The 21,125-nt window shown below is 43.6% G+C and overlaps 1 protein-coding gene across 1 annotated transcript in view; it reads right to left on the bottom strand.

Moving 5' to 3' along the window:
- Nucleotides 1–8,114: 8,114 nt before the first annotated feature.
- The window catches only part of LOC131186534 (V-type proton ATPase catalytic subunit A-like), a 34,694-nt gene continuing 21,683 nt past the window's right edge, over nt 8,115–21,125 (bottom strand). Inside the window, exons 11-16 of the mRNA XM_058160215.1 lie at nt 16,586–16,700; nt 15,744–15,807; nt 12,303–12,506; nt 11,685–11,779; nt 9,359–9,530; nt 8,115–8,409 (exon numbers count right to left, since the gene is read on the bottom strand). Coding sequence (XP_058016198.1) covers nt 8,317–8,409; nt 9,359–9,530; nt 11,685–11,779; nt 12,303–12,506; nt 15,744–15,807; nt 16,586–16,700 — 743 coding nt within the window. The 3' untranslated portion in view covers nt 8,115–8,316. The remainder of the gene's footprint in view (nt 8,410–9,358; nt 9,531–11,684; nt 11,780–12,302; nt 12,507–15,743; nt 15,808–16,585; nt 16,701–21,125) is intronic.

The raw sequence follows: 21,125 nt of genomic DNA on the forward strand, positions 1-21,125 counted from the left end.
CCAGCACCCTGATCAATAATAATTTTAATCTACGTATCACCCAATCCACAATCCAAATGATTACTGGTCATGGGGAGAAATTCCTCCCTTGTCCTTTGCTAGAACAAATTTTGCAAAAAGAGCACCAGACCCTTTCACGAATGTGAGTGATACTCTCACACTGTCGCACGCTCATCACACTTACCCAACAATAATCACCTTTTTCCTCACCTTTGGGAGAACTGTATTTTCTGAATTAATGCAGTATCCCAGTCACCGATGTTCTGTCCTGGCAAGGAGAGAAATACCAAGCTACGTCATTGTCTCCAATGGTCCAATTCTAAAAACAGAACGCAGGTAGTTCTCGACTTACGACCACAATTGAGCTCAACATTTCTGTTGCTAAGTGAAACATCGGGTAAGTGCGTTTTCCCTTATTTTACGACCTTCCTTGCCACCGTTAAGTGAAACACTGCAGTTGTTCATTTAGTAACATGGTTGATAAGTGAATCCGGCTTCCCCCATTGACTTTGCTTGTCAGAAGGTCGCAAAATGGGATCATGTGATCCCAGGACACTGCAACCGTCATAAGTACATGCCAGTTGCCAAGTATATGAATTTTGATCACGTGACTACTGGGATGCTGCAATGGTCATACCGCTAAGTGTATAAAACGATCAAAAGGGCCTCTGTGGCTCAGACTGCTAAGACAGTCTGTTATTAACAGCAGCTGCTTGCAATTACTGCAGGTTCAAGCCCCACCAGGCCCAAGGTTGACTCAGCCTTCCATCTTTTATAAGGTAGGCAAAATGAGGACCCAGATTGTTGGGGGCAATAAAAGTTGACTTTGCATATAATATACAAATAGGATGAAGACTATTGCTTGACACAGTGTAAGCCGCCCTGAGTCTTCGGAGAAGGGCGGGATATAAATGCAAATAAAAAAAAAAGAGATAGATGAGATAGATTAGATGGATAGATGATAGATAGATAGACAGATAGATAGATAGATAGATAGATAGATAGATAGATAGATAGATAGATAGATAGATAGATAGATAGATAGATAGATAGATAGATAGTTGGGCCTCTGGTGGCTCAGGCTGGTAAGACAGTCTGTTATTAACAGCAGCTGCTTGCAATTACTGCAGGTTCAAGTCCCACCAGGCCCAAGGTTGACTCAGCCTTCCATCCTTTATAAGGTAGGTAAAATGAGGACCCAGATTGTTGGGGGCAATAAAAGTTGACTTTGTATATAATATACAAATGGATGAAGACTATTGCTTAACACAGTGTATGCCGCCCTGAGTCTTCGGAGAAGGGCGGGATATAAATTCAAATTTTAAAAAAAGTCACTTTTTCCAGTGCTGCTATAACTTTGAACGGCCACTAAACAAACTGTTGTAAATCAAGGACTACCTGTAATGTTGCTTTCGGACGCGATGTTACGGTTGGTTTACTTTGGTGAGATTTTTGAGCTTTAACATAACGCACAACCATAGTCTTTTAGGGTAGATGATGGTTGAACGTGGTACTGATTTAAACAATGGATTCATTTAATAATCTAAGCCAGGGGTCTGCAAACTGGGCTCTTTTAAGACTTGTGGACTTCAACTCCCAGAGTTCCTCAGCCAGCTTTGCTTTGCTGGCTGAGGAACTCTGGGAGTTGAAGTCCACAAGTCTTAAAAGAGCCATGTTTGCAGACCCCTCGTCTAAATTTAAGTGTTTATGCGCCCAGCTTTCCTGCTGTGGCCATAAAAACCACCCAAATAAAACGTAAAACCTAATTAATGCAGGAGGAATGTACTGGAGGAGCTTTAAAATTTGAAAAGCACCATCGTCTAAAATAAAATTTCTCAATTTTGGCGACTTGAAGATCGGTGGACTTCAACTCCCAGAATTCCCCAACCAGCAAAGAATTCTGGGAGTTCAAGTCCACACATCTTCAAGTCACCAAGGTTGAGAATCAGTGGTCTAAAAGTAAGAAAACCCCTAAGTGCAGAGAGCACCAAGGAACCCCACAATTCAATCCTGATTTACGAATATTATCTTCTATGGATACGTTCCTATTCTGAGCTTCTCACCGCCTTAAGAAACTTCCTTATTCCTGATCCAAGGCAGAAAGTGGCTTGCTTGGTTTTAGCTTAGCCTTAGAGCAAGGGTCTCCAAACTTGGCAAATTTAAGACCTGTGGACTGCAACTCCCAGAATTCCCCAGCTGGCTGGGGGATTCTGGGAGTTGAAGTCCACAGGTCTTAAAGTGCCAAGTTTGGAGAACCCTGGCATAGAGTGTTGCAGGTCATAAGACAACGATGGCTTCAAGCCCCATGAAGCCACTATGGTGTGGACTTCAACCCAAGTCCACCTGTCTTAATAAGCCTTAGTAAGACCACACCTAGAATCCTGCATCCAGTTTTGGTCACCACACTATAAAAAAGATGTTGAGACTCTAGAAAGAGTGCAGAGAAGAGCAACCAGGATGATGAGGGGACTGGATGCTATGAAGAATGGTTGCAGGAACTGGGCCTGGCTAGTCTGGTGAAGAGAAGGACCAGGAGAGACAGGATAGTAGCCTTCCAATATTTGAGGGGCTGCCCCAAAGAGGAGGGGAGGGGGTCAAGCTATTTTCTAAAGCACCCAAAGGCCAGACAAGGAATAATGGATGGAAACTCATCAATGAGAGATTCAACCTGGAAATAAGGAGAAATTTTCTGACCGTGAGAACAATCAACCTATGGAACAGAAGTTGCCTTTGGAAGTTGTGGGAACTTCACCCCTTGAAATTTTCAAGAAGAGATTGGACTGCCATCTGTCAGAAATGGCGTAGGGTCTCCTGCTTGGGCGGGGGTTGGACTAGATGACCTCCAAGGTCCTTTCCAAGTCTGTTATTCTGTCATTCAGAAGTTGTGGGAGCTTTCAAGAAGAGACTAGACTGTCATCTGTCGGAAATGGTGTAGGGTGTCCTGCTTGGGTGGGTGGGGGGTTGGACTAGATGACCTCCAAGGTCCCTTCCAACTCTGTGAAACTCTGTCTCTCACTTACCTTCAGCAGCCGGTCCAGGGACCCACCATGATCCGAGGGAGAAGCCCGTGGCGAGTGCTCGATTCCCGCCCGATGCCTCTGGCTTCCTCTTCCATGCGCCTCTCGCCCGCAACATCGGCCGAAAATGCTGAGACGACGCAACTTTTATAGAGCCCTCGGCGCAGCACATTGTCTACCAGGTGACAAGGCTGACAATGGGGTAGAAGCATCTCGCACCCACCGGTTGCCAAGCATCGACTCCCTTCTGCCGGGGTTTTTGCTGATGCAGGAGGCCCAATAAATGGAATCGCGGCAGGGGTCAATGGAGCCAGCAAATCCTCTGATCCCGAACAGAGATCGCAGATTGCATTGTTTTGGGGCTGCAGGTCCCATCCCTGGGCCGAGGGCTGCCGTTTCCCCACCCCCTCACCCCCACAACCCCCACGGCCCTAAAATCCAGCCCTGGAAATGCATGCCGTCCTTGACTTACAACGGTTCACGTAGTGAACTGTTCGAAGTCACAACGGCAACGAAAAAAGTGACTGTTAGGACCGTTTTCCACAGTTGCGACCTTTGCAGTCGCGTGCTAAAATTTCAGATGTTTACAGATTACAGATTAACAGAGTTGGAAGGGATCTTGGAGGTCATATAGTCCAACCCAAGTTGGACCGAAGGAGGTGGGGCGTGGGTGGTGCTGGCCCGTCTAGGCCGCGGCCACTATGTAGCACTGGGTCTCTACGGCACGGGCTCGCAGCAGGACCTGGGAAATAGAATAGAGGGAATCAGCTGGAAGGGACCTTGGAGGTTTTAGATTAGATTAAATTAACAGAGTTGGAAGGGACCTTGGAGGTCATCTAGTCCAACCCCCTGCCCAAGCAGGAGACCCTACACCATTTCTGACTGAGGGCAGCCCAGTCTCTTCTTGAAAGCCTCCAGGGATGAAGTTTCCACAACTTCCGAAGGCAACTTCTATTCCATCGGTTGATTTTTCTCACTGTCAGGAAATTCCTCCTTATTTCCAGGTTGAATCTCTCCTTGATCAGTTTCCATCCATTTTATTCCTTGTCTGGCCTTCAGGTGCTTTGGAAAATAGCTTGACCCCCTTCCTCCTCTCTGGGCCAGCCCCTCCAATATTGGAAGATGCTCTCCTGTCTCCCCTGGTCCTTCTCTTCACTAGACTAGCCAGGCCCAGTTCCTGCAACCGTTCATCGTATGTTTGAGCCTCCAGTCCCCTCATCATCCTGGTTGTTCTTCTCCGCACTTTTTCTAGAGTCTCAATGTCTTTTTTATAGTGTGGTGACCAAACCTGGACGCAGGATTCTAGGTGTGGCCTTAATAGGACTTTATAGAATGGTATTGAGTACCTCACTTGATTTTAATAGTATCCCTCTGTTAATGCAATTTAGGAGTGCATTAACTTTTTTGGCTGCTGGCTCCTATTTAACTGGTTGTCCACTAAGACTCCAAGATCCCTCTCACAGTCACTGCTCTTAAGCCTGGTTTCACCCAGTCTATATGTGTCCTTTTGTTTTTTCTTACCTAAGTTTGGCAACTTATGACAGTCGCTGTGTGTCCCAAGTTGGGCAAAAATGGCTGCAGAAGCTGATGGAGTTGGCAGAAATGGCTAAATTGACTCTTTCGATCGAAGAAAAGAATATAAGTACTTTTGTTGCCACATGAAGGGCGCTCCTGAACTTTGTGCTTGAGGTGGGAAAAAAAATATGAAACTTTGCTTTTGGGTTTTACCGATTAGATTGATATGCGTTTATAGAAACCGCTAGTTTATATTATTGTGGAAAAGCAAATGTTGTGGTTTGACATTAATGCATTATTTTGCTGCGACAGAGGGAGTCGGAAGTCAATGTTTCCCCCCCCCACTTCCCAAACTCCTTTTCACTTCTCTTTCCCCTCCTACCCGCCACTGTCTTCCTATTTACTTTTATATTTTGTATTTTATTCTATAGCCTAATAAGATGTTTAAACCTTTAAGGCAAGGTGGCACAGTGGTTAGAGTGCAGTAAGGGAAAAGGGAAAGTTTTCCCTTGTACATATGTGCTAGTCGTTCCTGACTCTAGGGGGCGGTGCTCATCACCGTTTCAAAGCCGAAGAGCCAGCGTTGTCCAAAGACTTCTCCATGATCATGTGGCCAGCATGATTCAATGCCAAAGGCGCACAGAACGCTGTTACCTTCCCACCAAAGGTGGTCCCTATTTTTCTACTTGCATTTTTTATGTGCTTTCGAACTGCTAGGTTGGCAGAAGCTGGGACAAGTAACAGGAGCTCACCCTGTTACGCGGCAGCACTAGGGATTCGAACCACTGAACTGCCGACCTTTCGATCGACAAGCTCAGCATCTTAGTCACTGAGCCACCACTTCCCTTAGAATGCAGTACTGCAGGCTAACGCACAGCTCACTGCCAGCAGTTCGATCCTGACCAGCTCCAGGTTGACTCAGCCTCCCGTCCTTCCCAAGTCGGTAAAATGCGGACCCAGATTGTTGGGGTGGGGGAGGGGGGGAATTGCTTCTTTGAATGTTTCTGTTTCTTTGTCTTTTCTTGAATCGCACTGTTTTTCATTTTTTCTTCCTCTTTTCTTTTTATATCTTTTTTTCATTTTTCTGTAGCTTTTATTTTCTTCAATTATATAGGGGTGTGTGTGTGTATGTATAGGGAGTCCTCAATTTACATCCACGACGGAGTCCAAAATTTATGTTGCTGGGTGAGAAATTTGTTAACTGAGTTTTGAGCCATTTTACAACGTTTCTTGCCACCTTTGTTAAATGGATCAGTGCAGTTGTTAAATTAGTAGCAATAGCAATAGCACTGGCAATCCTTATGATTTATATTGATATATTGACCATCAATTGTGTTGTAAATGTTGTACCTTGATGAACGTATCTTTTCTTTTATGTACACTGAGAGCATATGCACCAAGACAAATTCCTTGTGTGTCCAATCACAGTTGGCCAATAAAGAATTCTATTCTATTCTATTCTATTCTATTCTATTCTATTCTATTCTATTCTATTCTATTCTATTCTATTCTTAGACTTATCTACCGCTTCACAATGCTTTTCCAGCCCTCTCTAAGCAGTTTACAGAGTCAGCCTCTTGCCCCCAATAATCTGCGTCCTCATTTTATCCACCTTGGAAGGATGGAAGGATGAGTCAACCTTGAGCTGGTCAGGATTGAACTCCTGACTGTGGGCAGTGTTAGTCTGTAATGTTGCACTTTAATCACAGGAAGGAAGGAAGGAAGGAAGGAAGGAAGGAAGGAAGGAAGGAAGGAAGGAAGGAAGGAAGGAAGGAAGGAAGGAAGGAAGGAAGGAAGGAAGGAAAATAACAATAGCCCTTAGACTTATATATCGCTTCACAGTGCTTTCCGGCCCTCTCTAAGCGGTTTACAAATTCAGCCTCTCTTCCCCCAACAATCTGGGTCCCCATTTTACTGCCCTTGGAAGGATGGAAGGCTGAGTCAACCGTGAGCCGGTCAAGATTGAACTGCTGGCAGTGGGCAGAGTTAGCCTACAACACTACATTCTGACAACTGGGGTGGGAGGGAGGGAGGGAGGAAGATAGCAATAGCACTTAGACTTAAATCCCACTTCACAATACTTTTACAGCCCTCTCAAGCAGTTTACAGAGTCAGCCTCTTTCCCCCAACAATCTGGGTCCTCATTTGACCCACCTTGGAAGGATGGAGGGCTGAGTCAACCTGGAGCCGGTCAGGATCGAACTGCTGGCAGTGGGCAGTGAGTTAGCCTGCAGTATGCATTCTAACCACTGCTCACCTCTAGTAAGACAGTTAAGTGAATTTGGCTTCCCCGCTGACTTTGCTCATCAGAGGGTCGCAAAAGGGAATCGCCTGACCCAAACTCATAAATATGAGCCAGTTGCCAAACATCTGGATTTTGATCACATGACCATGGGGACTCAGGTGTGGGTTCGCTGCCGGTTTGGAACCGCGAGTGCATGTGTCCGCACGCTCGCTTCACTCGCACACGGCACTTCACTTGCACACTGCACAGAACCTTCTGCGCAGAGCGTCCGTGATGACATCCGGGCGGGTGGGTGGAGTCTCCTGCCGCCACTACCAGTTCGCCCGAACCAGGGCGAACCGGTAGAAACCCACCAGTGACGGGGATGCTGCAATGGTCATAAGTGTGAAAAACGGTCATAAGTCACGTCAGTGCCGTTGTAACTCTAAATGGTCACTAAATGAAGTGTTGTAAGTCGAGAACTGCCTGTATTTATTGATGAAGTGTATATGCATATAAACTGAATAAATAAATAAAGTTTGCGTGCGCCTCTTTCTCTCTCTAAAAATAACTGCCGGAGCAGAATTCCTGCTGCTTTTCCGAGTCCAACTCAGCATTGGATGAGTTATGACATTGATGGATCTTTCATTTCAGGAAGAAAGATCGGTTTCTTTCTATTTTTTCACCCCCAAAACAAATCAGAACAGGACTAATGGTGAAAACACTCCTCATCATTTTAACCGAAATTGAAATTCTGCTGGAATGGCTGTTTCTCTTCCTCAGCAGTTGGAGATCAGGTGGGGTTGTTTTAAATATTCTGCCCGTAGGAATATCAGCAGGACGATATGCCCCCCTGCTGGAACTTAAATAGCTCATGCTACACTGGTACTTAAGTAAGCACTGAGAAGGGAGGAAAGGAAAGGAAAGGAAAGGAAAAGAAAGGAGGTGGGAGGAAGGAAAGGAAGGGGAGGGAAGGAAAGGAAGGGGAGGGAGGGAAAGGAAGGGAAGGGAAGGGAAGGAAAGGAAAGGAGGTGGGAGGAAGGAAAGGAAGGGGGAAGGAGGAAGGAAGGAAGGAGGAGGAAGGAAGGAAGGAAGGAAGGAAGGAAAGGAGGTGGGAGGAAGGAAAGGAAGGGGGGAAGGGGAGGGAAGGAAAGGAAAGGGAAGGGAAGGAAGGAAGGAAGGAAGGAGGGAGGGAAGGAGGAATTAAGGAAGGAGAAGGATGGAAGGAAAGGAAGGAAGGAAGGAAAGAAAGGAGGGAGGGAGGGAGGAGGAAGGAAGGAAGGAAGGGACCTCCCCTGGCATTCTCGTGTTATTACACAAAAATAAAGAACAATAAACAAGTCAAACAATTTATTCAAGAGACGCTAATCCTGGAATTCTGCATCAGTAAAATGGAGCACTTTGCCTTGGAGACTTTGGTTAGCAGTGTGCAAACTCCCAAAGGTTGCAGGAGGCGGTCAGCCCCCTCCTGAAAGATCCAGCGGAGGAAAAGCAGCTCTAAACCAGGACTGACTGACGGGAACCCTTTTTGCAGGCTTCGCTCCTTCCCAGCTTCCAGATTTAGTCCTCCAAGTTACGGAAGGCGTTCTGCATCTCCTCGTTCAGCTGAGCATAGCTGGCTTTTATCTTGGCCTCGCCATCCTTTCCGGGATCCTGTACAGAATACGGAATAACAGACTTGGAAGGGGCCTCAGAGGTCTTCTAGTCCAACCTCCTGCCCAAGCAGGAGACCCTCGGCCTAGAGCCTAGATCATCTCGGTCAAATGGCTGTCCAGTCTCCTTTTGAAAACCTCCAGTGATGGAACAGCCACAACTCCAGGAAGGAAGCTGGTCTATCTATCATCTATCTCTTTACCTCCCTCTCTCTCTCATCCATCCATCTATCTATCTATCTATCTATCTATCTATCTATCTATCTATCTATCTATCTATCTATCTATCTATCTATCTATCTATCTATCTATCTATCTATCTATCTATCTATCTATCTATCTATCTATCCTATCATCTATCTATCTATCTATCTATCTATCTATCTATCTATCCTATCTATCATCTGTCTATCTTCTATCTATCTATCTATCTATCCATCCATCCATCCATCCATCCATCCATCCATCCATCCATCTTCTATCTACCTATAATCTGTCTGTCTATCTATCTATCTATCATCTATCTATCTATTTATCTATTATCTGTCTGTCTGTCTATCATCTATATCTATCAATCTATCATCTATATCTATCTATCTATCTATCTATCTATCTATCTATCTATCTATCTATCTATCTATCTATCTATCTATCTATCATCTGTCTGTCTGTCTGTCTATCTATCTATTTCTATCCATCCATCCTTGGAGGTCTTCTAGCCCAACCCTCTGACCCTCTACCGTTCCAGACAAGTGGCTGTCAAATCTCTTCTTGAAAACTTCCAGTGCTGGAGCATCTACAACTTCTGGAGGCATTCTGCTGGAGGCAAGCCTCTTGCTTTGGAAATAAAAAAGGTCTTTTCAGTGTGTTATTCAAATATCACCGTAATTAATTATTCTGTTAGGACATTCTTCCTTAGTTCTGAGTTGAACCCCCTCCCTTCAACTCACCTGGAACTTCATGGAGCTGAGCTTGTACATGATGTCGCCCAGGTTCTCCCGTATGATGGCCCAGGTGATCTTGTGCTCCGATTGGGCTGTCGACTCCACAGCGTGGCGAGCCAGCTCGTAAAAAGTTATCATGTTCTGCAGCATGCCCACCGTCTTGTAGAAAGGGCAGAACCTGAAGCAGCAAAGAGCCAACAGATCACCTAGCTCAGGGGTCTGCAAACTTGGCTCTTTTAAGACTTGTGGACTCCAACTCCCAGAGTCCCTCAGCCAGCTTTGCTGGCTGAGGAACTCTGGGAGTTGAAGTCCACAAGTCTTAAAAGAGCCAAGTTTGCAGACCCCTGAGCTAGCTCACTCAGCCCACCTGGTCCTTCCCAGGAGGCCTCTGGGACAGCCACTGCCTTCAGCTCTCCAGGCAGGGAAAAAAACTCCAATTTTTTTCTCTTGTGTTGTCTTCCCTCAGAAACGAGAAGGCGAAGAAAAATTCCAAGGGGGACGGGGAGTAGACAGACCCTCCCAATTTGTCAAAGATTATCTAAACATGACAAAGTTTATCCACAATAGAAGAATTAAATAGATTCTGGAACGCCCGCTTTCCATTCCATTTCCAGCGGCACTTCAGGAACTGAATATGGACACCAACACTTCTTTCTAGGGTCAAGAGGTTTGTTTCCAAAAATGTGCTGGGTATCACCTTTGAATCACCTGGTTATCACCTTTAAAGCCCTATCTGGCTCTGGGCCAGGTTATTTGAAGGAGGGCCTTCCAGGCAATGGTGGGATTCAGCCGGTTCGAGCCGGTTCGAGCGAACCGGTAGTTCAATTGCTGGCTGGCCCCACCCCTCCCTGCCCTGCCCCTTCCAGGAGTCCCCACACGCCCCATTTTGATTCCCATTTTGACTAGGCCCGAAATGGGGGCAGGGGGGCAGCATGTTCCCCCCCCCGCGGCCCGTTTTTGCTCCCAGGGGATGCAGGAGGCTGAGTGCTGCCTATCACCCCACCATGGCCACGCCCACCCAGCTGGTCATTAGGGCAGAGAGCTGGTTGTTAAATTATTTGAATCCCACCACTGCCCCCAGGACAAAAAGTCAGGGCATGTTAGGTATCCCCTCGATCGGGGATGTGCTTCTAGTGGGACCACCAAAAAGGGCCTTCTCGGTGGTGGCCCCTTCTCTGTGGAACATCGTTCCCCTGGAAGTGGTGGAAGGCCCTAAATATGGGGTTTTGTCAGTTGGGTTTCCTGGGGACCCCGAATGGAAATGAAGTCACCAAATACATTTGTTTCATAACTACAGACAAGTAGTCCTCAACTTACAATGGCAGTTCGTTTAGTGACCTTTCCAAGTTAGAACAGCACTGAAAAAAAGGGAATCTATCTCCTATCTATCTATCTATCTATCTATCTATCTATCTATCTATCTATCTATCTATCTATCCTCCCTCTATCTATCTATCTATCTATCTATCTATCTATCTATCTATCTATCTATCTATCTATCTCTATCTTTCATCTATCTTCTATCTATATCTATCTTTTATCTATCTATCTATCTATCTATCTATCTATCTATCTATCTATCTATCTATCTATCTATCTATCTATCTATCTATCTATCTATCTATCTATCTATCTATCTATCTATCTATCTATCTATCTATCCTCTATCTATCTATCTATCTATCTATCTATCTATCTATCCTCTATCTATCTATCTATCCTCCCTCTATCTATCTATCTATCTATCTATCTATCTATCTATCTATCTATCTATCTATCTATCTATCTATCTATCTATCTATCTATCCTCTATCTATCTATCTATCTATCTATCTATCTATCTATCTATCTATCTATCTTTTTTCCATTTTTCACACTTATGACCGCATCCCCGGGGTCATGAGATCAAAATCTGGAGGCTTGGCAACTGGCTCCTATTTACGACGGTCGCAGCCTCCCGGGGGTCACGTGATCCCCGTTTGCGACCTTCTGACAAGCAAAGTCAGTGGGGGAAGCCTGGATTCACTTAACAACCATGTTACTCACTTAACAACTACAGCGACTGACTTAACAAGTGTGGCAAGAAAGGTTGCAAAATGGGGCAAAATTCACTTTAACGAATCTCTCACTTAGCAACAGAAATTTGGTCCTAAGTTGAGGACTGTAGTAACGACGACACAGAGCCACACATTTTGTGGCTCACTGCAGGGACAGCCCTGCGGCTGCGTCGAAACGCAAAGAACGCCCTGCAGACTTGACGAGTGTCCTTTTGAGGAGATCCTGCCCCGGGGTGAAGGATGGGCTGCGAGGTTGTGGGGAGCCCTCGAATTACCTGTCGTAGGAAGAGTAACCATTTTGCTGCAAAAAGTCATCTTTGATCAGCTTGGCTACCTCCAGGGTGATCTTGTCGCTTTCAGCAAGAGACGCCTGGACAACACACAAAATGGAGGAAGAGAGGGTGGTGTGTATGTGGGTGGACATAGCAGCAGAGGAAAGGAAAGCACAAGGGGACGCAACGGATTTGGGCTCCCTGCTTTGTCTTAGGAAAGGTCACCTTTAGAAGATTTGTAGCTCAGGGTTAAACTGTGGGGTCCTCGGCGCTCTCTGAGCTTGGTGACTTTCTTGCAGACGTCTCATGACCCAACTAGGGAACATCGTCAGTGCTGGAAGGGGAAGGGGGTTTGTAGGGAAGAGGAGGAGGAGTGGGGGGACCGTGAGGTCCTTAGCGCTCTCTGAGCTTGGCAATTTTCTTCAGATGTCTCATGACCCCAGCTAGGTAACATCATCAGTGCTAGATGCTCCCTGTTCACATACAGCAGCTTGGTCCATCGGTGTTGGTGGGTTCCTGGATTACAGTGGTGTTTTGTGTTTCTTTGCCTCCAGCTTAAGGTAGGGGATGGACTAGAAGACCTCTAAGGTCCCTTCCAACCCTGTCACCTGGACATCCTACCTTTCCCACCAGCTGGACAATCTCAGCCAGGTCCTCCTCCTCCTGCAGGATCTCCTTGGCCTTGGTCCGCAGGGAGATGAACTCCGGGTAGAGCCGCTCGTAGTGCTCGTCCAGTGCCCGCGTGTATTTGCTGTAGCTGATCAGCCAGTTGACCGACGGGAAATGCTTCCGCTGAGCCAGCTTCTTGTCCAGGCCCCAAAAGACCTGGATGGGGAGCAGAAAGGGAAGTCTCACACGGGCTTCAGTTATTATTATTATTGTAGACTTTATTCATTAAACATGAGACAGTCAACTGAACATTCAAAAAGGCATCACATGAAATGAATCACATAAAATGAAATCAAATGAAAATATTTACAGATCCCTCACATCCTGGACATAAACTGTTTCAACTCCTACCCGCAAAACGACGCTGTAGAGCACTGCACACCAGAACAACTAGACACAAGGACAGTTTTTTCCCGAAGGCCATCACTCTGATAAACAAATAATTCCATCAACACTGTCAGACTATTTACTGAATCTGCACTACTATTAATCTTCTCATAGTTCCCATCACCAATCTCTTTCCACTTATGACTGTATGACTGTAACTTTGTTGCTGGCAATCCTTATGATTTCTATTGATATATTGACCATGATTTGTGTTGTAAATGTTGTACCTTGATGAACGTATCTTTTCTTTTATGTACACTGAGAGCATATGCACCAAGACAAATTCCTTGTGTGTCCAATCACAGTTGGCCAATAAAAAAAATTCTATTCTAAATACCATTGACTGGTACTAATGGTTGATACGAGTTGCTGCCAGCATCCTAAGTATTATTATTTTTATTTACACAAAATGACAATATACACAGCAAACGAGATAACTATGCTGGATTTCGTATCACAGATCACTAGTTGAACACCTCCCAAGCGTTTAGGACTGCGTGATGTATCGGCGAATTATGCGAGCAGATCCCAGTAAGGTGGCCTTCTGCAGCTGACCAATGGTGATCTTGTCAGCGCCAATTGCTTTGAAGTGCTTGCCTAGATCTTTAGGCACAGCTCCCAGTGGGCCGAGTACCACTGGAACCACCTGCACTGGTTTATGCCAGAGTCTCTGCAATTCGATTCTCAAATCTAGATATCTGGTGACTTTTTCAAGTTGTTTCTCATCTGTTCTGCTGTCACCAGGTATAGCAATGTTCACTATCCACACTTTTTTCTTTTCCACAATCGTGATATCCGGGGTATTGTGTTCCAAAACTTTTATCAGTCTGTATTCGGAAATCCCACAGTAGTTTTGTATGCTCATTTTCAATCATTTTTTCAGGCTTATGATCCCATTTTATATTATTATTTTATTTACACAAAATGACAGTATACACAGCAAACGAGATAACTATGCTGGATTTCGTATCACAGATCACTAGTCGAACACTTCCCAAGCGTTTAGGACTGCGTGATGTATCGGCGAATTATGCGAGCAGATCCCAGTAAGGTGGCTGCCTGCAGCTGACCAATGGTGACCTTGTCAGCGCCAATTGCTTTGAAGTGCTTGCCTAGGTCTTTAGGCACAGCTCCCAGTGGGCCGAGTACCACTGGAACCACCTGCACTGGTTTATGCCAGAGTCTCTGAAATCCGATTCTCAAATCTTGATATCTGGTGACTTTTTTCAAGTTGTTTCTCATCAATTCTGCTGTCACCAGGTATAGCAATGTTGACTATCCACACTTTTTTCTTTTCCACAATCGTGATATCCGGGGTATTGTGTTCCAAAACTTTTATCAGTCTGTATTCGGAAATCCCACAGTAGTTTTGTATGCTCATTTTCAATCACTTTTTCAGGCTTATGATCCCATTTTATATTATTATTTTATTTACACAAAATGACAGTATACACAGAAAACGAGATAACTATGCTGGATTTCGTATTATTATTATTAATCATTATTATTATTACTATTACTATTATTATTATTAAATGCAAATAAAATAAATAAAAAATAAAAAATAAAATAAATAAATATTATTTACTTTATTCATTAAACATGAAACTCAGTCAACTGAACATTCAAAAATGCATCACAAATACCATTGACTGGTGCTGATGGTTGATACGGGTTGCTGCCAGCGTCCTCGGTATCAACCAAGGACCTTCTTAAGATGTACGATGTTCCAAGTAGCGCAGTTTTTTGCAGTTCCGCTGATGTTATTGCAGGAAGCTGCGATTTGTTATAAAATTCTTGGACATGGTACCAAGTGCCCCGATGACCATGGGTATCACTTTTTATTATTAATTTATTATTAAATAATAACTTAATAAATATTAATTTATTATTATTATAAAGTATTAATAATTTATTAGTTATTATATTACATTATTTTATTATTTATTATTTTATTTTATTTTATTATTTTATTTTAATTTTTTAATTTAATTTAATTTAATTTAATTATTTTATTTTATTTTATTTTATTATTTTATTTTATTATTTTATTTTATTTATTTTATTTTACTTTACTTTACTTTACTTTACTTTACTTTACTTTACTTTACTTTACTTTACTTTACTTTACTTTACTTTACTTTACTTTACTTTACTTTACTTCTTTACTTTACTTTACTTTACTTTACTTTACTTTACTTTACTTTACTTTACTTTACTTTACTTTACTTTACTTTACTTTACTTTGAAAATGTATATAGGAGCCCAGATAGTGCAACGATTAAAGTGCAGGATTGCAGACTAATTCTGCCCACTGCCAGCGGTTTGATCCTGACCGGCTCAAGGTTGACTCAGCCTTCTGTCCTTCCGAGGTGGGTAAAATGAGGACCCAGATTGTTGGGGGCAAAAGGCTGACTCTGTAAACCGCTTAGAGAGGGCTGTCTAAGGACAACTATCAAACCAGCCACTTGATGGGCTCCATATCCTGCTGGCTCCCAGGCCTGCTGGTAGAACCATATTTTTAGGGCTTTTGAAAAGAGTAACAAGATGGGGGCCAGTCTTATCTCCGTGATGTTCCACAGGGAGGGAGCCACCACAGAGAAGGCCCTTCTTCTGGATCCAGCAGAAGGGCCTCCTAAAGAGAGGGGACCCATAATATCCCCTGCCTCCCCACTCTGGTAAGCCATGGAGGCCTTAAGCCATGGAGGCAACAACCGGCACCTTGAATTAGATCCGGAAGCAAATCAGCAGCCCGTGCCTCTCCCGCAAGAGAAGTGACACATATGCAAATCTAGGCTTGCACAAAAACATTTGGGATGTCGGATTTTGAACCGACTAGAGCTTTCGGATGCTTTCCAAGGGCAGCCCCATGTAGAGTTCATTGCCGTAGTCAAGACGGGAGGGAACTAGGGCGTGGATTTGTTTGCCGTGGGATTGTTGGTCCAGGAAAGGGTGGGATGTTCCCAGGAGCGCTTAAGGACGTGGAAGCAGTAAAATCTGACTCACCTGGACAATCCCCAGGGTCGCAGAGGTCACCGGATCTGAGAAATCCCCGCCAGGAGGGGACACCCTACGAGAAACAGGCACGGGAAGGTTGGTCAAAGGCAGAAATCCCAAATATCTGACGATTTCTCCCTCCTATGAATGGCTGAAGTAGCATTCAAGGTGTTGTGCCTCGCCTGCCCCTTTCTCCGCAGCCGGGCCCCTCTCATCTCCTGCTATTTCAGCCAGAGACTGATAATGAAGACGAATGGCCTGGCATACCTCCAGCCCCCAGTCCTGGCACCATGCCCGGACAGACTGAGCAAATAAACCTCCCCCCCCACAGCGTGTGAGCATTATGAGCATGAAGCCAGTCACGAGCTAGAATTGCCGGCAGCTGGAGGGGGGACAGATCCACGGTTCCGGAGAATGGAGAGGCGACGTCAGCAAAAGGAAGGGAGGGGCAGGCCTGGATAAGTGCTGAGTCATGGAGCCACACCCCATGGCCTATATAAAGGATCTGCTTTCTGGCATTCTTTGAGTCAGGCAAAGTCTAATCTGGTTGCTGAAGTCACACCTTGGATTCCTGCCTGCCCTGAGAACTCTGACAGGACTTTGGCAAAGCTGCAGAGGCTTCGTGGCCACGCTTGATACAGACTTTCCAGACCCGGCCATCAGAGGAGGAGTGGGACACGACACAAGGTCTTGATGAGAACGTTGGCAGATTTCAACACAACCCATGATTGGCTTGGAAAAACCGCTAGAAACCCACCGCTAGAAGATGTCTATGGGCTCAGAAATCTTCAACACGGTTTCTGCACAGCCTCCCTCCAGCAAGAAACAAGGAAAGGAATTTGGCAACTTACGCTCCAACGATACTGATGCTCCCCTCTCGCTCGGGACTGCCCAGGCACTTGACCCGGCCGGCCCGTTCGTAGAAGGATGCCAAGCGGGCGCCCAGATATGCCGGGTACCCACTGTCTGCAAAGGGAAAAGAGAGCTTTCGTCTCTCGTGGCTTGGAAAAAAGTCTGTGAAAGTTGAGAAGGGCCTCTTGTGGCTCAACAGGCTAATGCAGTCTGTTATTAACACAGCTGCCTGCAATTACAATTACTGCAGGTTTGAGTCCCACCAGGCCCAAGGTTGACTCAGCCTTCCATCCTTTATAAGGTAGGTAAAATGAGGACCCAGATTGTTGGGGGGGCAATACAAGTTGACTTTGTATATAATATACAAATGGATGAGACTATTGCCCTACACAATGTAAGCCGCCCTGAGTCTTCGGAGAAGGGCGGGATATAAATTCAAATTTTTAAAAAAAAATGAAGATGCAGGAAGATCTGCTACTTCTGAATGTTTGATCTCAACCTGGACGGCTTTAAGGAGGGTGGACTTCGACTCCCAGAATCCCCCACTGCATCTTGGAAAGTTAGATCGATGCTTCTCGAGCTCAGCATCTTTAAGATATGTGGACTTCAACTCCCTGTCAACTGTCCCGACTAGTGAACCCCAAATAAGGAAACCCCCTTGGGAACTTTGAATTCCCGAAAGTAAAACTTTATTGGATACACCATTTTGGTACTGAAGAATCAAAACCAGCTCTGGTTTTTCCTGCACAAATGCTCGCTTAGTTAAACAACAGTTTCCCTTTCTCCCCACCCCTGGTTACATTGTCCAATTATGAGACATCTTTTTGTTATGGGAACAGTCCGTCTCTTTCTCAAGCACCCACAGCGGTGACCTTGATGGTTGCACAGGCTCTCACGGTCCACACACACATTCTCAGCATTCGATTTCCCCCTTCCCTCCCCCCCCCAGTTCATTGGCAAATTGAAAAGCGTTTAGTGTTGAAAGAGGCAAAGCGGTTCAATCTTGACACTTCCAGTATCCCCTCTGTGTTCAATGGGAAGGCCAGGAATTGGGTTTATCTACTCCAGGGGTCTCCAACCTTGGCAACTTTAAGGCTTGTGGACTTCAACTCTCAGGATTCCCCAGCCAGCATGGGGAATTAAAGTTGCCAGGTTTGGAGACCCCTAGTCTAGTCTATTGAAAAGAAGGATTGGGAGTGATATGATAGCACGGTTCCAATATTTAAGGGGCTGCCCAAAAAAGAGAAAGTCAATCTATTCCTCAAAGCACCACAAGGCAGGACAAGAAGAAATGGATGGAAGCTCATCAAGAAGAGAAGCAACTTAGAACTACAGTAATGGCCAAAATTGTGGAAACCTTTTGGGAAAAGTGTATTTCTGAGGTTTGATGTCTAATAACACCACTTTTTTTTTTGTAGCTTCAAGATAATCCTATTGATAGATTGCATTGGAATTTTTTATTTAAATTAATAGAGAAAATGCAATTTGGAGATTGTTTTGTTAGAATAATTAAAGCGATTTATGGAGAGCAAACAGCACAGATTATAATAAATGGTAGCTTGACAGAAGTTATTAAGATTGCAAAAGGAACGAGACAGGGATGTCCTTTATCACCACTATTGTTTGTTTTGACTCTGGAACCATTATTGGATAAAATACGAGAGTTAACGAAAATAGAGGGAATTAAAATTAGACAATATGAGTACAAAGTTAGAGCTTTTGCAGACGATGTAGTGGTTACTTTAACAAATCCTATAAATTCAAGTAGATCTTTGTTGGAAACAATTGATAAATATGGAAAGGTATCAGGATTTAAAATAAATCAGAATAAAACAAAAGTGATAATCAAAAATATGTCTATACAACAGAAACAAAAACTAGAGGAAATAACAGGATTTGAGGTGGTAAAAAAGGTTAAATACTTAGGGGTTTATATTAGCTCATCGAACAAGAAACTTTATAAGAATAATTATGACTTGCTATGGCAAAAAGTTCAGAATGATATGAGTGTCTGGAAAAAATTGCAGTTATCGCTATTGGGAAGGATTGCGGCTATCAAAATGAATGTGTTACCTAGATTTTTGTTTCCGTTCCAGATGATACCAATAATTAAGAAAGATAAAAATTTGGAGGATTGGCAGATTGGGATTAATAAATTTATATGGCAAGGTAAAAAGGCGAGGGTTAAAATGAAAATAATTCAGGACTCACGGGAAAGAGGTGGTTTAAGAATGCCTAACTTTAAATTATATTATGAAGCAGTAGCCCTTTCAGTAATAAGTGACTGGTTTAATTTAATGGAGGAAAGAATTTTGAATATAGAAGGTTATGACTTGTTATATGGATGGCATGCGTACTTATTTTATGAAAAAAAAGTGGATAGGGCTTTTAAGAATCATGTGTTGAGAAGTGCTCTTTTGTGGGTCTGGAAAAAATATTCTTATAAACTAGACTATAAGATTCCTATATGGGCGAGCCCCAGACATGCAATAGAGAATATAAATATAGAACAGAAACAGGAAATGATTACTTATAAAGAACTTTTGTATGCTGAAGGAGGTAGATTGCAATTAAAATCATTACAGGTATTAAATGAAGAAGGGAGGAATTATACTTGGTTTCAATATGGGCAAATAAGTGCTAGATGGAAAGAAGATCAAAAAATTGGTATAATGCAAAGGGAGGAAAATTTAATAAAGCAAATTAGAAATCAGACCCAGGAGCATATAAAGAGATTGTATAATGTGTTGCTTGAAATAGATTCGGAAAAGGATTTGGTAAAGGACTGTATGATAAAATGGGCACAGAATATTCAGGAACCAATAATGTTGGAAACATGGGAGAAAATCTGGGTTAGAAATGTTAAGTTTACACAAGCACAGAATTTAAGGGAAAATTTTTATAAGATGTTTTATAGATGGCACTTAGATCCCAAAAAATTATCATGTATGTATCCTAATATCCAAGCGAAATGTTGGAGGTGTGATTGTGATGATGCTACATATTTTCATATTTGGTGGACTTGCAAGAAAATTAAGGCCTTTTGGATAAGAATTTGGTGGATTATTCAAAATGTCCTGAAGAAGAAGATAAAGTTCCTGCCGCAATTTTTCCTTTTGGGAATTATAATGGATTGTACAGGGATTGAGACTAAACTGATTCTGAATTTAATAACAGCAGCAAGGCTGTTGATTGGACAATACCGGAAGAAAAAAGAGTTACCTACAATAGAAGAATGGATACTGAAAGTCATTAATTTGGCTGAGATGGCTAAAATCTCAGCTTTTTTGAAAGACAATAAGCAGGAAAGATATTTAATTGAATGGAAAAAATGGATTGATTATTTACAAAACAGATATCAGATTAAGAAATATCAGATTGCCTTTGGATAATTCGGAAGTATTATTTTATGTAATGGGGAGGGGGTTGGGAGATGAAAAGATTTGGATGAGTTTAATTGGATTAAAAGGGAAAATTTTACTCTATGTTTGGTTTATGTATAACAATACCTTGTGATTGACCTGAGAAGCTGGGGGGGGAGGGAGGGGGGAAGGGGGTTTTGTGGGAGGGAGGGGGGAAAAAGGGGGGAAATGTTTTTGTTTCTTAAAACTTTTTCAATAAAAAAAAAAAGATAATCCTATTCCACTGCTGGAATGGCCCAGACCTTAACCCAATTGAAAATCTATGGAGCTGACTAAAGAAACTGGTTAGTCGGAAGCGACCCAGCAATAAAAGCCAGTTAATAGAAGCCATCATCCAATCTTGGTTTCACATTATAACAGCTGCAGAACTCAAAGACTTGGTTCACTCCATGGGAAGACGTTATAAGGCCGTCATTCATGCTAAAGGTGACCCAATGAAGTATTAACTGACATGGGGATCATTTTTGTATATCTTGTTTTTTCTACGTGTTTCACTTTTCTTCTTTATACCATAACTGCTATTCTAATAGCAAATCCTTCCTAAAAGTTATTGTATTATTCTTGATTAAATTATCTTTCAATTGATATATAATTTGTTATGGCACTACTCCAAAAAAAAGTGGTGTTATTAGCTAAAAGGTAAAGGTTCCCCTCGCACATAGGTGCTAGTCGTTCCCGACTCTAGGGGGCGGTGCTCATCTCCGTTTCAAAGCCGAAGAGCTAGCGCTGTCCGAAGACGTCTCTGTGGTCATGTGGCCGGCATAACTCAACGCCAAAGGCGCATGGAACACTGTTACCTTCCCACCAAAGGTGGTCCCTATTTTTTTCTACTTGCATTTTTACGTGCTTTCGAAACTGCTAGGTTGGCAGAAGCTGAGACAAGTCATGGGAGCTCACCCCGTTACACGGCAGCACTAGGGATTCGAACCGCTGAGCTGCCGACCTTTCGATCGACAAGCTCAACGTCCTAGCCCCTGAGCCATCGCGTCCCACATTATTATAGTTATTAGCTAGTTTTAGAAAATAGTGTTCCCCAAAAGGTTTCCACAATTTTGGCCACTACTGTAAGGAGAAATTTCCTGACAATTAGAACAATTAATCAGTGGAATGGCTTCTC

This window comes from Ahaetulla prasina, chromosome 17 (assembly GCF_028640845.1).
Source record: "Ahaetulla prasina isolate Xishuangbanna chromosome 17, ASM2864084v1, whole genome shotgun sequence".
NCBI classification, from domain to species: Eukaryota; Metazoa; Chordata; class Lepidosauria; order Squamata; family Colubridae; genus Ahaetulla; species Ahaetulla prasina.